The sequence below is a fragment of the Pristiophorus japonicus genome, chromosome 21, assembly GCF_044704955.1.
Source record: "Pristiophorus japonicus isolate sPriJap1 chromosome 21, sPriJap1.hap1, whole genome shotgun sequence".
Lineage (NCBI taxonomy): Eukaryota > Metazoa > Chordata > Chondrichthyes > Pristiophoridae > Pristiophorus > Pristiophorus japonicus.
Genome location: NC_091997.1, coordinates 65,976,934 through 65,991,828, shown reverse-complemented (window position 1 = coordinate 65,991,828; position 14,895 = coordinate 65,976,934). Strand labels below are relative to the sequence as shown.

General features: G+C 49.5%; 2 protein-coding genes across 6 annotated transcripts in view; both read right to left on the bottom strand.

Annotated features, from left to right (window-relative positions):
- Window positions 1-7,913, bottom strand: part of man2a2 (mannosidase, alpha, class 2A, member 2) — a 51,653-nt gene extending 43,740 nt beyond the window's left edge. For 4 of the 5 annotated variants that reach the window (XM_070864923.1, XM_070864919.1, XM_070864921.1 and 1 more), the window contains exons 1-2: window positions 7,664-7,913; window positions 886-1,140 (exon numbers count right to left, since the gene is read on the bottom strand). In XM_070864923.1, coding sequence (XP_070721024.1) covers window positions 886-1,140; window positions 7,664-7,792 — 384 coding nt within the window. In that variant the 5' untranslated portion in view covers window positions 7,793-7,913. The remainder of the gene's footprint in view (window positions 1-885; window positions 1,141-7,663) is intronic. The other variant, XM_070864920.1, reaches the window with a different exon arrangement.
- Window positions 7,914-8,717: 804 nt separating this feature from the next.
- The window catches only part of fes (FES proto-oncogene, tyrosine kinase), a 74,109-nt gene continuing 67,931 nt past the window's right edge, over window positions 8,718-14,895 (bottom strand). Inside the window, exons 17-19 of the mRNA XM_070864924.1 lie at window positions 13,525-13,682; window positions 11,685-11,807; window positions 8,718-10,790 (exon numbers count right to left, since the gene is read on the bottom strand). Coding sequence (XP_070721025.1) covers window positions 10,648-10,790; window positions 11,685-11,807; window positions 13,525-13,682 — 424 coding nt within the window. The 3' untranslated portion in view covers window positions 8,718-10,647. The remainder of the gene's footprint in view (window positions 10,791-11,684; window positions 11,808-13,524; window positions 13,683-14,895) is intronic.

The following is a 14,895-nucleotide window of genomic DNA, read 5'->3' as shown; positions in this document are numbered from 1 at the left end:
CCAGGTTTTGGTGTAGAAGATTTTTATCCGTACAGGTTTTGGGAGGCCGTGAAAGCACTTTCACAGCCTTCCTGATAAGAAAGAACTTGCATTTATAAATCATCTCTCATATCCTCAAAGTGCTTTGCAACCAACGGACGGACTACTTCTGAACTGTAGTCACTTATGTAGGCAAACATAGCAGCCGTATTGCACACAGCAAGGACCCATAAACAGCACTAATAACCTGTTTGTGCTGGTGTTGGTCGAGGGATACATGTTGGCCAGAACACACCTCTACTCTTCGAATAGTGCAACGGGTTCTTTCACAGGCTCTTGAAGAGGTAGACAGGGCCTCAGTTTAACGTCTCATCTGAAAGACGCCACCTCCGACTGTGCAGCAGTTTCTCAGTACTACACTGGGAGTGTCAGCCTAGATTATGTGTCCAAATCCTGGAATGGGGCTTGAACCCATAACCTTCATTACAGTGCTACCAACTTCCGCCAAGCTGGCATTTAAGGGTCCCCTCCCACCCAAAACATTTCCAGCAATTTGCTTCTTTGCCACAATTCCAAAATTCACAATCTCCACTTCATCTGCATCACACTGGAAAAATGGCTAGTTGCCAAGCACACGACTGTACCAGGCAGCATCCGTCAGCCCCTTCAGGAGAGATCGGGAGTGAACAGGGAAGTAGAAGGAATCAGAAAAGATTATAGAGCCTGGATAAAAATTGCAGTCACGTTGAAGGCTGTCAGTTTTAAATTAAGGCGATTCACTCTCTACCCTCGCAATCAGAATTTTATAATCATGTCACAAAGGCTTTGCATGAAGGACAGTGTCATTGATCCGTGCAGATTAGAAGCGGAAATATGTTGGATCAGCGAATTATCAAGTTTTCCTACCTGTAAGTCGGTTTTCTGCCCTTTACTGCCAAGGGCAAACTGGCAATCCTGCGGAGACACAGAGAGGAAGGTCGGGTGATTGTCGGTGGGTAAAACCCAAGAGCCGTTTGTCTGGTAAGCGAGCAGGCCCGGGAGCCCATCTGCATTCTCTGTCAGCTCCAGCACAGAGTCCTTGATGTGGCTGATTATCTGGTGGTTCTCTTCCAAAAGCTGCTCCAACTGCTCGATGCGATTCTGCAGCACTGAAATTTGACTCTGCATTTAGACAACATAACAGGGGGGGGAGGGTAAATGTTACATTGTGGATCCAAGCTCAGGGGACTTTACATCAGTTTTACCCCCCTAATTCAGAATGGCTGAAAAAAATCTTGTGCACAATTGCCCAAAAGCACCTTTAACGTAGTGAAACGTCCCAAAACGTTTCAAGGAGTATTATGAAATAAAACAATCTGATGCTGAGCCGCACAAGTAGAAATTAGCGCAGGTGACAAAAGCTTTTAAGGAGCATCTTGAAGGAGGAAAGAGAGGGAGAGGTTTAGGGAGGGAGTTCCAGAGCTTGGGGTCCAGGCAACAGAAGGCACGGCCACCAATGGTGGAGCGATTATAATCAGGGATGCTCAAGAGGGCAGAATTAGAGGCATGCAGACATCGAGGGGTTGCAGGGCTGGAGGAGATTGCAGAGACAGGGAGGGGCGAGGCCATGGAGGGATTTGAAAACAAGGACGAGAATATTGAAATCGAGGTGCTGCTTAACCAACAGCCTTCAATGATCATTTAGAAATTCTTCAAGGGCTCGGTTACTCATTTGATAGCAGTACCTAGTCTAAGCAATGCGAAGCCCACAAACCCAAGTTATATTGCTAGCTACACATTATTCTCTGGCCGGGAATACACAGCTCTAAGCAAGCCTCAGCACACAAGCACAGATCTAATGACTTAATTTAAAGAGCAGACAAGCTAGTCGGTCATTTACCCTGACACACCAAGGCGTTGCACTTTGTTACGGATGCATAATATTTTTTTAATAAAAGAGCCAGTCACTTAATGCTGGGTTCTTCTGACCCGGCACCTGAAATTTACAAGCATTTCCCAATCTGCAGTTTGCCTCATGGACGCAACAATTAAACTCTGACTGACCAGAGGCTCTGTTTAACACCAATTCGACTTTGTGGCCTTAAAAGGACACTGGTCCACCTCGGCAGAATAGAACACGAGTTATTGTACAACACCGCCATCATCAGTATCAGCTGACCCCCACATGGCACCACAAAAAATGTGTTTTTTTTTTGTTTCTTCTGTGCCATCCTCCCTTGACATCACAAACTCACCAAGGCTCCCCCCCAGTCCAGATTTATTTATTTTCCCCACACAGGTTCTCTCCTCCTCTTCCTCTTTCCCAGTTGCAAACCTATTTTCCTCTTGGCAGGCTACCAGTCACACTAACGCTAGAAAATTCTCCTGAAGGAAAACAGGACAGTCTGGGCAGATTTTGTAATAAATCATCCAGCTTAAAATAAAAATTTCCCGTGTGTCCGCACACAATTTATTTAGAAAGATCAGACACTTCATTGATTTGCTGTTAACATGTCTTGGAATGAGTCAGCCTGACAGCTCAATGCAGTTTAATCAGTCCTGTCAGTGTGAACTATTACAGGGTCCTGACATCAGTCATCCATTTATTCCAAGGTCTTCAAAATAAACTTGGCAACAGACCACAGTCAGCACGGAAAACGTTCTACAGCTGCTTCCACAACAAGGAACTGCAGCTCGAAAAACAAGGTAAAATGAAAGATAAGGATTTAAAGATAAGTCCCACCACCTTATTATACAGGTTTCTGCACCAGTGGGAGAAGAAAATGTCAATGGCTCGTATCAGTGGGATGGCACTAACCTGAAATTATACAATCACAGACATTTACAGCACGGAAGGAGGCCATTCGGCCCATCGTGTCCACTCACTGTGGTGACGCTAGCATACAGCAATCCATACAAGACTTAAAAGACTTGCATTTATATAGCGCTTTTCATGGCCACCAGACGTCTCAAAGCACTTTACAGCCAATTAAGTACTTTTGAGGTGTAGTCACTGTTGTAATGTAGGAAGCCAATTTGCACACAGCAAGCTCCCACAAACAGCAATGTGATAATGACTAGATCATCTGTTTTTGTTATGTTGATTGAGGGATAAATATTGCCCGGGACACCGGGGAGAACTCCCCTGGTCTTAGAAATAGTGCCGTGGGATATTTTACGTCCACTTGAGAGAGCAGACGGGGGCCTCTGTTTAACGTCTCATCCGAAAGACGGCACCTCCGACAGTGCACCAGTGCCACTGCACTGGGAGTGTCAGCCTAGATTTTGTGCTCAGGTCCCTGGAGTGGGACTTGAACTCACAACCTTCTGATTCAGAGGCGAGAGTGTTGCCCACTGAGCCACGGCAGACACTAATGATCAGTATTTTCTCCCCATGCCTCTCTCAGACCTGCTGTGTTCCAAACGCCCCTGCATGCTGTCTTGGCTCACTCGTTCCCAATGCTTCAAGGGTTCCCTTAGTCTCCCCACCCATTCTGAACCTTCACTTTTGATGGTATCTTGCACTATGGGCTCGGCCCGTCAGCTCAGCTAACTGGATACAAAGAGCCGGAGCAGGCACAATGGACCAAATGGCCTCCTTCCGTGTTGCAACATTCTACGATTCAATCAGAGAGCAGCACTTTGGAGGACACAGAATCAGTTAGCTCACAAAAATAACAAAGGTCAGACAAGCTTCCCTGGGGAGGCCAACCCAACTCAGTGTTTTGATCGGAGGGAGGCCAATATAGGTCGCAGTGCCCTGTGAGTGCTTTAAATATATCAAACGCATTTCAGCTTCTGGTGCGTACAGCAGGCAGTGTGAGGGCAGTCACATTCACTTTCTATTATTACCCCAACAACTTGTTACGTCAAATTAATCTGCACTTGTATGATCACCCATCAAACTCCCACGTGGATTTTTTAATTACAGAAAGCGATGGCAGAGGAGGACGGTTGCACACACACAAAGGGTGAATTCGTTAAGTCGAGCACCAGGACAATCAAATGTGGAGCTTGGAATAGAATACTGGGCATCAGCGTAAACACTCGACTCATCATCATCATCATAGGCAGTCCCTCAGAATCGAGCTCTTCGAATCTCAACGCCGCGAGCAGGAAGAAGTCAGGCGCAGGCAGCGGAGGAGCGTGCGGCAAATCAGTCCCAGCCTCCCTTCCCCCGACAAATGTCTGTCCCACCTGTGACTGCCTGATGAGTAAAGGCACTTTTCTGGTGCAGCACTGAGCCATACGAGCTCTAGGTTCAGCTCCTGGTCTCTGATCAATCAATTGTCACACTCCAACTAGCCTCAGCACCCCTGTGGGGACTGGGGGTGACAGACAAACTAGCGTGGATTATCCAGCAACTCCTGCCGGTTGTAATATCCCTCAGTCAAATATTCTGTCAACACTTACCGTCAGCTCACAAGTTGAGTGGTCACACAGACACGGTAGAAACACAAGATCAGGAGGAGTCCCCTCGAGCCTGCTCCACCATTCAATGAGATCATGGCTGATCTGCGACCCAACTCCATCTACCCGCCTGTGGCTCATATCCATTAATATCTTTGGTTAATAGGAAGCTATCAATCTCAGATTTCAAATTAACAATTGATCTAGCATCAATTTCCTTTTGCGGAAGAGAGTTCCAAACTTCTACCACTCTGTGTGTGTGTAGAAGTGTTTCTGAATTTCACTCCTGAAAGGTCTGGCTCTAATTTTCAGACTGTGCCCCCTGGTCCTAGACTCCCCAACCAGCAGAAATAGTCTCTGTCTATCTACCCTCTCTGTTCCCCTTAATATCCTGAAAACTTCGATCAGATCACCCCTTAACCTTCTAAATTCTAGGGAATACAACCCTGTGTGTAATCTCTCCTCGTAACTTAACCCTTGGAGCCCGGGTATCATTCTGGTAAACACACGCTGCACCCCCTCCCAGGCCAGTATATCCTTCGGACGGTGTGGGGCCCAGAACGGCTCACAGTGCTCCAGGTGTGGTCTAACCAGGGCTTTGTACAGCTGCAGCATTACTTCTTTCTACCCCTTGTATTCTAGTCCTCCAGATATAAAGGCCAGCATCTCATTAGCCTTTTTGATTATTTTTGGTACTGAGGTATAGGAGGACAGCCAGTGATTCTGAAACCGCATCTCAGTAAGATTCAGGGAGGAAGAGGGGTGAAAACGGCCAAAGAAATCGTGATACAGTACATAGAGTGCTGAGACTCATTATCCACTATTCATCATAGGCGGTCCCTCGAATCGAGGATGACTTGCTTCCACGCCAAAAAGGGATGAGTTCACAGGTGTTTCAATGAAGGACCTAATATTCCAGATCCCGATCTACATCGTATCCACTATTACAGTGCAATCAATAGCAGTGAGTACAGATCAATATTAGACACATTACAACAACAACAACTTGTATTTATATAGTGCCTTTAACATAGTAAAATGTCCCATGGTGCTTCACAGGAGTGTTTTAAGACAAAACAAATAAATTTGACATCGAGCCACAGAAGAAATGATGGCAGATGACCAAACACTTGGTCGAAGAGGTAGGTTTTAAGCAACGTTTTAAAAAGGAGGAAAGAGAGGTAGAGAGGCGGAGAGGTATAGGCAGGGAATTCCAGAGCTTGGGGCCCAGGCAACAGAAGGCACGGCCACCGATGGTTGAGCGATTATAATCAGGGAAGCTCAAGAGGGCAGAATTAGAGGAGCGCAGATATCTCAAGGGGATGTGGGGCCGGAGGAAATTACAGAGATAGGGAGGGGTGAGGCCATGGAGGGGTTTGAAAACAGGGATGAGAATTTTGAAATTGAGGCGTTGCTTAACCAGGAGTCAATGTAGGTCGGCAAGCACAGGGCTGATGGGTGAGCAGGACTTGGTGCGAGTTAGGAAATGGGTTGCCGAGTTTTGGATTACCTCAAGTTTACGTAGGGTAGAATGTGGGAGGCCAGCCAAGAGTATGTTGAAGTAGTCAAGTCTAGAGGTAACAAAGGCATGGATGAGGGTTTCAGCAGCCGATGAGCTGAGGCAGGGGTGGAGGCGGGCGATGTTACGGAGGTGGAAATAGGCGGTTTTAGTTATGCCGCGGGTATGTGGCCAGAAGCTTATTTCAGGGTCAAATATGATACCTAGGATGCAAAAAGTCTGGTTCAGCCTCAGACACGTAACATATAGACAGTATATTTGACAAGAATGCATTTCTAAACTGTCAAAGAATTACATCTTGCATTTATTTAAAGATATTTTGGACCAGAAGATTTATTCAGCTGCTAATGATTGTGTCACTACAGCAGCAATCGACAAACCATTTTAATACAGCGCATCTTTGCTTCTTTACAAATTTAAGAGTAGGGATTCAAGGATAAATGACTCACATAATGTGGTAGTGTGTCACAGACAGGTTCAAGCCTGCTGTGCCGTTTTGTGTCACAGGTAGAGGTATATAATTGCTTACAGTACCCCGAGGTTGAGGGGAGCCAATCTCTGCTGGAAACATGCATTAGAAGCAGGGCAGGGGTCAGACACAATACCTACCATGCTCAAATAGAGCCCACCTCAACTCACCGACTAGTCTCACAGAATAATCACTTGGGCAAGATACAGGAAGGTGTGTACCCCATTACACATCAGTGCCTTAAGGGAAAGAAGGGATAGGAGGAAAAATAAACTGTGGGGGGCGGGGGGGGGGGGGGATCCTTTCCTTTTAACAAGAAATGCTGCAATATTAGTCCTGCCATAGTGTAATCACTCTTAATTAAAACTCAGTGATAATAGGATTGTTTTTATCTCCGGACGTTGCAGAATTTGCAATTGAGAGTCATTAGTTAATAAGAAATTGCTGACTGACCCTCATCATACATGAAGTAAGCAGGTGACATATACAGAATATTAACAGACTATAGCTGTTGGATATTGCATTAAATCAAATAATTTACATTTATGAACTTACAGATGCATACACACACACACACATATAATGTATTATAGAATGATACAGGAGGCAATTCGGCTCATCGTGTCTGTGCCGGCTCTGTGAAAGAGCGATCCAATTACTTCCACTCCCCCCTGCTCTTTCCCCACAGCCCTACAAAATTTTCCCCGATAAGTATTGATCCAATTCTCTTTTCATTCCTGGGTGCTGTGAGCTATCCTGGGTGCTCTGCCTGTGTCCTCTGCCTGCGTCCTGGGTGCTGTGTGCTATCCTGGGTGCTCTGCCTGTGTCCTGGGTGCTGTGTGCTATCCTGGGTGCTCTGCCTGTGTCCTGGGTGCTGTGTGCTATCCTGGGTGCTCTGCCTGCGTCCTGGGTGCTCTGCCTGCGTCCTGGGTGCTGTGTGCTATCCTGGGTGCTCTGCCTGTGTCCTGGGTGCTGTGTGCTATCCTGGGTGCTCTGCCTGTGTCTTGGGTGCTGTGTGCTATCCTGGGTGCTCTGCCTGTGTGCTCTGCCTGTGTCCTGGGTGCTGTGTGCTATCCTGGGTGCTCTGCCTGTGTCTTGGGTGCTGTGTGCTATCCTGGGTGCTCTGCCTGTGTGCTGGGTGCTCTGCCTGTGTCTTGGGTGCTGTGTGCTATTCTGGGTGCTCTGCCTGTGTCCTGGGTGCTGTGCCTGTGTCCTGGGTGCTGTGTGCTGGGTGCTGTGTGCTCTGCCTGTGTGCTGGGTGCTATATCCCTACCCCGGCCCCGGGCCCCGGCCTGCGTTGCCCTTACCCGCGGGAAGCTGACGCCCTGCCGCCGGCCCGGCTCGCGCTGCACGCGGTCCAGCATCAGGTAAAGCGAGAAGACGGCCACACAGAAAATGGCGCCGCCGCAAACCGTCACCTGCTTCTTCAGCTTCATCCTGGGAGCGGCCTCGGGGCTCCGGCTCCTGAGGGGCGGCCTCAGCTGCTGGCTGCTCCCCGGCCTCCCGGTGCCATCGGCCCCGTCCCCGTCCCCGTCCCCGCACTCCCGCCTCACAGCGCTCCCATCGGCCGGGAGGAGGAGAACTCACAGCGTCCCCACCGGCCGGGAGGAGCAGAGCTTACAGCGCCCCCATCGGCCTGGAGGAGCAGAGCTCACAGCGCCCCCGGCGGCCGGGAGGAGCAGAGCTCACAGCGCCCCCATCGGCCTGGAGGAGGAGAACTCACAGCGCCCCCATCGGCCGGGAGGAGCAGAGCTCACAGCGCCCACACCGGCCGGGAGGAGCAGAGCTCACAGCGCCCCCGGCGGCCGGGAGGAGGAGAGCTCACAGCGCCCCCACCGGCCGGGAGGAGCAGAGCTCACAGCGCCCCAGCGTCCCACCGGCCGGGAAGAGCACAGCTCACAGCGCCCCAGCGCCCCCAGCGGCCGGGAAGAGCACAGCTCACAGCGCCCCCGATGGCCGGGAGGAGCAGAGCTCACAATCAATCAGAAGGCATCAGACTGGGGAGATAAATAAATTATGCTCTTCCTGACCACCACTGCCTTTAAATATTGCTCCCCAAGGTGACAACGCCTCCTGCAGGGGACGGGAGCAAATATCACGTACGGGACGCTGCGTAACGGATGGCATCAGGCTCTACGGGGCGCTAGAGAGCGAGGCAGTGTTAGCGCTAGCGCAAAATCGCCAAGGAAGTTCACGGGCGTCAGTAACCCCTTAGCCCCCGATAACGCCCCCGGAGGCGCTAATCGGAGGCGCAAACCAGGCAATTTCTCCCCCTATATGTCTACAACTCAATTGCACAGTACACCATGATAGAACACGGGGTAATTAATTTGGTCACTATAGTTTGTTTATTTTGCTGTACACTACAGTAAACCATTCTGACACATAAGCTAATGATTTATACCACTCCAGGTTAAGCTTTATTACATAGCAGACTGTTGCACTTCATAGATGAACATTTCTGTGGCACATGTTCACAGGAGAAGACAGTGTATGCCAGAACTGTTCGAGATTTTTGTCACGGTGGCCCATTCAGGTGCACACCATGGAGCATCAGGAAGCCACAAGTAAAGTTTTGATCAATGTTCCCATTAATTTGTTGCTGATACCAACAAATCTTGGTGTTCTGATTTTAAGATTTATCACCAATGAGAAACAGCACTAAACACAGGTCTTGTCAAACCTCCAGGCCCGTAAAATTCAAATAAAACAGAACAAGAAATATAAGCGCAAATACAACAAAGTTGCCTGGGCTCGGGTTCCAGTGTCAAGAGGCCAGGCTTTGGCCATCACTGAAGTATACAGTTCTAAAATAGAGGGTAATTAATTCCAAGATAGTAATTCAACATCAGTGAGCACGTGCAGGAGAATTGTGCAGGTCGGTGAGATAATGGTCAATAGTTCCCATATTGACAATGTAGACTTTTCTCAAGGCTCATTTCAATGGTTCAGCTGGCGAATATGGGGAGCAGATGAGCCGTACAAAAACAGGAAGATCCCAGCTTCAGTCTGTGCTGTGTTAGAAGTTGATGCGGCAATTGGGGTGCAGCACTGCCCTCAGCACCTCCAGGTTAAGAAAAATGTTAAAAAGGAAATTGTCTGAGACTCAGCCACTTGATTCCTCGTGGAAGTGAACGTTCTCGGGTGGGGACAGGGTTGGATGCATCAGTGATGGCCTCCACGGCTGAATAGCCTTTCACAGTGTAGGCCTGTGGCCACTTGGGTGAGGTAACATATCGGTGCCTGCACCAACCCAGCAAGGAGGGGAGAAAACTGGTTGGACAAAGGAGCAAGAGGAAGGCCACATGATGGGAATAAAATCGTTTCGATTTTGCTTGGAATTTTGGAATGACCTCGTGTTTCCTCGTACACAATGGGAACCAAATTACCAAACAGTAGTCAAATTACCATAGAAAATATATAAATTACCAGATTCTATGCATACATTACCATATAGTACTCAGAAATTACCATACAAGCACTCAGATTGCCATATTACACACAGAAATTACAATATAATACTCCTGCGTTTATTTTGAGTTGATCATTTTAGTGAGGTGGCAGGTGGCCACTTGCGGAGATATTTCTCATGCTGGCATTGGTCATTTCGATCCCATGGTTTACGAGACAGACGGTCGCGGAAGCCTCAAGTGAACCAACAGGCACTTTGTGATCTCGCCCAAAGTCCCTGTTAAGCTGCATGGCTGCGCGGGGGTCGAGAGGTACTGCCCAGCCCGTGCAACGACTTTACGGTGGAAAAACCGCCAATGCACGGAAATTTGAAGGGGCCACACACCCAAATAAAAAAAATTTAAAGGGAACATTGGTCTTAGCCCTGGGGTCAACTGGCTGCACACTGCAATTCCCCGCCGTCTGTAAGGGCCCTTTGTGAGCTATGTGCAGGTGGTCACGCTCCAGTTCCTACTGGGTGCGGAAAAATGGGAGAATGTCATGCTGGTGCAGTGGGGGTTCTCCTCTGAATTGGGGCAGAAGCAGACTGTTGGGACGGTGCAAAAGGAGCTTTACTAGTGTATCTAACCTGTGCCCGACACTAACATGGCCTGCCTGAAACAGAAAGTATTCCTCACCCTGATGACTCACATTAAAAAAAACCTCTTTGGAATTATTTATTCATTCTTGGGATGTGGGCATCACTAGCAAGGCTAGCGTTTATTGCTCATCCCTAATGCATTAAGTTTGATGTTATTCCCCAGTTCTGTTAACCTCTGTAGCAGAATGTTCGCGCCGAGGGGAATAGGGAGACTGTTCACAAATGCAATCACTTCCAGTTTCATTTCCATCTTTTCCTGAGATTCACCAGCTCCTGGTGAACGGTGCTGAAACTGGGACGTTTCTTCGGATCGTACAGCCAGCAGCGGCACATTATTCCGTAAACCTCCTCCGGGCAGGAGTCAGGGGCACTCAGACGATAACCTAGGGCAAGGAACAAATCAATCAGCAAATCAGTTGTGGATTCCCTCGCCCCTTGACAACATTTTATTTTCCTCTCCTAAAGGTGTTGCTCCTGGAGTTCGGTTCTATAGGCTCGGCAGCACATTGCCCACCTTCATGTGTGAGCCCAAGAGTAAGTGTCGGCAGACGTCTTCCCTCCTAGTGTCGGCAGGTTGTTGGATGTGATGGGACACCAAAGCTGAGCCCAACACTGTCCACACCCGATATTCACACAAGCACTTTCCAACACTGGTCACTGGATAGAAATTCGGAGTGGGGACATTGCTCATTGGTAATGAAAGAAAATGGAACACTTCCCATTTTGGGCTTTCCAGTGTCAGCAACAAATACTCCCAGGGCAGGTACAGCACAGGTTAGATACAGAGTAAAGCTCCCTCTACACTGTCCCATCAAACACTCCCAGGGCAGGTACAGCACGGGGTTAGATACAGAGTAAAGCTCCCTCTACACTGTCCCATCAAACACTCCCAGGGCAGGTACAGCACGGGTTAGATACAGAGTAAAGCTCCCTCTACACTGTCCCATCAAACACTCCCAGGGCAGGTACAGCACAGGTTAGATACAGAGTAAAGCTCCCTCTACACTGTCCCATCAAACACTCCCAGGGCAGGTACAGCACGGGTTAGATACAGAGTAAAGCTCCCTCTACACTGTCCCATCAAACACTCCCAGGGCAGGTACAGCACAGGTTAGATACAGAGTAAAGCTCCCTCTACACTGTCCCATCAAACACCATAAAGGACAGTATGAGAAGCTGGGTAGTTGGGGTTGATTGTGAAAATAGGACGTGTCTGATGTGCCCAGAGTTTATTTCCCATTCTTACTGCTTTAAGATTCTCTTGTGTGAACTCTCACCTTGTTCAACCTCCTCTCGAGTTTGCTGATTTGTCATTGTTGGGTATGGAGTTGACCCCAGAGTGAAGGTCTCCCACAGCAGCACCCCGTAACTCCAGATGTCACTCTCCGTTGTGAACCGCCCTGTGAAATAATCAACTCGGTCAGTGAGCAGATACAGCGATGAAAAAGAGGGACTGTTAGCATCGGAAGAGCATTTGTGTTTTTGGGCCAAGATCTTTCATCGGTTCGATTCAAAGTTTTACAACAGAAACATGAACCGACCTTTTCTCTTTCAGATGCTGACAGACCGATGAACATGGGAACAGGCGGAGGCCATTTAGCCCGCGCCACCATTCAATTAGATCATGACCGATCTATATCCTCACTCCATTTACCTGCCTTAGTTCCGTAACCCTTAATACCCTTGCCTAACAAAAATATATCAATCTCAGTTTTGAAATGTTCAATTGACCCCCCAGCCTCAACAGCCTTTTGGGGGTAGGGGTTGGGAAAGAGAGTTCAGCCAGAGCTCCTGATTAGTACTCAGCGCCCACAGCTGAATGTTGCGCGGATGTGGACGAGATTGAGCTCGATTCCAACACACGCTGTGGTTCATTAACTTGCGAACACTCACTGCAGTGGCTGGTTGACACATTAATCCTTACACTTATTAAATATGTGTTAAAAAATCACGTACATTTTTACAGCGCCTTTCACGACCACTGGATGTCTCAAAGCGCTTCACAGCCAATAAAGTACTTTTGGAGGGAAGGACAGGAAAGTGGAGCTGAGCCCAGGATCAGATCAGCCATGATTTTATTAAATGGTGGAGCAGACTCAAGGGGCCAGGTGGCCTAATCTTGCTCCTATTTCTTATGTTCTTATGTTTATGGAGTGTAGTCACTGTTGTAATGTAGGAAACGTGGCAGCCAATTTGCGCACAGCAAGCTCCCACACACAGCAATGTGATAATGACCAGATAATCTGTTTTTGTTATGTTGATTGAGGGATAAATATTGCCAGAACACTGGGGATAACTCCCCTGCTCTTCTCTGAATTAGTGCCATGGGATCTTTTACGTCCACCTGAGAGAGCAGACGGGACCTCGGTTTAACGTCTCATCCAAAAGATGGCACTTCTGACAGTGCAGTGCACCCTCAGTACTGCCCCTCCGACACTGCAGCACTCCCTCAGTACTGCCCCTCCGACAGTGCAGCACTCCCTCAGTACTGCCCCTCTGACAGTGCAGCACTCCCTCAGTACTGCCCCTCCGACAGTGCAGCACTCCCTCGGTACTGCCCCTCCGACAGTGCAGCACTCCCTCGGTACTGCCCCTCCGACAGTGCAGCACTCCCTCGGTACTGCCCCTCCGACAGTGCAGCACTCCCTCGGTACTGCCCCTCCGACAGTGCAGCACTCCCTCGGTACTGCCCCTCCGACAGTGCAACGTTCCCTCGGTACTGCCCCTCCGACAGTGCAGCACTCCCTCGGTACTGCCCCTCCGACAGTGCAACGTTCCCTCGGTACTGCCCCTCCGACAGTGCAGCACTCCCTCGGTACTGCCCCTCCGACAGTGCGGCGCTCCCTCAGTACTGCCCCTCCGACAGTGCAGCACTCCCTCGGTACTGCCCCTCCGACAGTGCAACATTCCCTCGGTACTGCCCCTCCGACAGTGCGGCACTCCATCAGTACTGCACTGGAGTGTCAACCTAAATTTATGTGCTTAAATCCCTGGAGTGGGACTTGACTCCACAACCTTCTGACTCAGAGGCAAGAGTGCTATCCCCCCCGCCCCCCCGCCCCGAGCCACTAAATAAATGAGTGCGAGTTTTGCTGAACCATAAAATACAAGACGTACCATAATTGAGTGCCTCAGGCGCCGTCCATTTGATCGGAATTTGCTTCATTCCTCCAGTGGAGGAATACACACCATCCTCCTCCTCCCGAGACATTCCAAAATCACTGATCTTCAGCACATTCTTCTCAGAAACCAGGCAGTTCCGGGCTGCCAGATCTCTGCAACATAATTCAAATCAACTTTCTTTCCAAAACAGCACTTAAATAAATGACCATATCTGTTTTAGTGATGTTGATTGAGGGATAAATATTGGCCCCAGAACATCGGGGATAACTCCCCTGCTCTTCTTCAAAATAGTGCCGTGGGATCTTTTACATCCACCTGAGAGCAGACGGGACCTCGGTTTAACATCTCATCCGAAAGACGGCACCTCCGATAGTGCAGCACTTCCCCAGCACTGCCCCTCCGACAGTGCGGCGCTCCCTCAGTACTGCCCCTCCGACAGTGCGGCGCTCCCTCAGTACTGCCCCTCCGACAGTGCGGCGCTCCCTCAGTACTGCCCCTCCGACAGTGTGGCGCTCCCTCAGTATTGCCCCTCCGACAGTGCGGCACTCCCTCAGTACTGCCCCTCCGACAGTGCGGCACTCCCTCAGTACTGCCTCTCCGACAGTGCGGCGCTCCCTCAGCACTGCCCCTCCGACAGTGCGGCGCTCCCTCAGTACTGCCCCTCCGACAGTGTGGCGCTCCCTCAGTATTGCCCCTCCGACAGTGCGGCACTCCCTCAGTACTGCCCCTCCGACAGTGCGGCACTCCCTCAGTACTGCCTCTCCGACAGTGCGGCGCTCCCTCAGCACTGCCCCTCCGACAGTGCGGCGCTCCATCAGTACTGCACTGGGAGTGTCAGCCTGGATTTCTGTGCTCAAGTCTCTGGAGCGGGAGACATGGAAAATCCAAGATATTCCTTACTTTGTGGTAATTCAGATTAAAAATCTCTCTGCTCCGCCAGTGTGATATTCTTCCATTTCTCACCCCAGCCACCCTGCAGCCTCACTGGGACGGAGGGCTGGAGCCCAATTGGGGGCAGTTTTATGCTGTTGGCTCTCAACGTGGAAATGGGCAAAAATAAACCAGTGGGGTGAAGGAATCTTCAGTAACACAGTGTTCCATTGCACAGCCCCAACATCCCTCACTTAAGTGAGCATGACAACAAATGTTAACCCAATCACAATAAAACAAATCCTCTGACGATTTTTGGGCGTATGCTCCTCCGTTCTTCCCTTCACCCTCTATGTCCCTGCTAAAGTGAGACTAGAGTCCGCAGACTCACTGCAATATCGTCCTGCAGTCAGTCCCTTGATAATGTCCGGGCTTGACTGTCGCTTCTGATTCCCACCACCTTTTGCATACAGATAGTGACCCCATTCCCAGTTG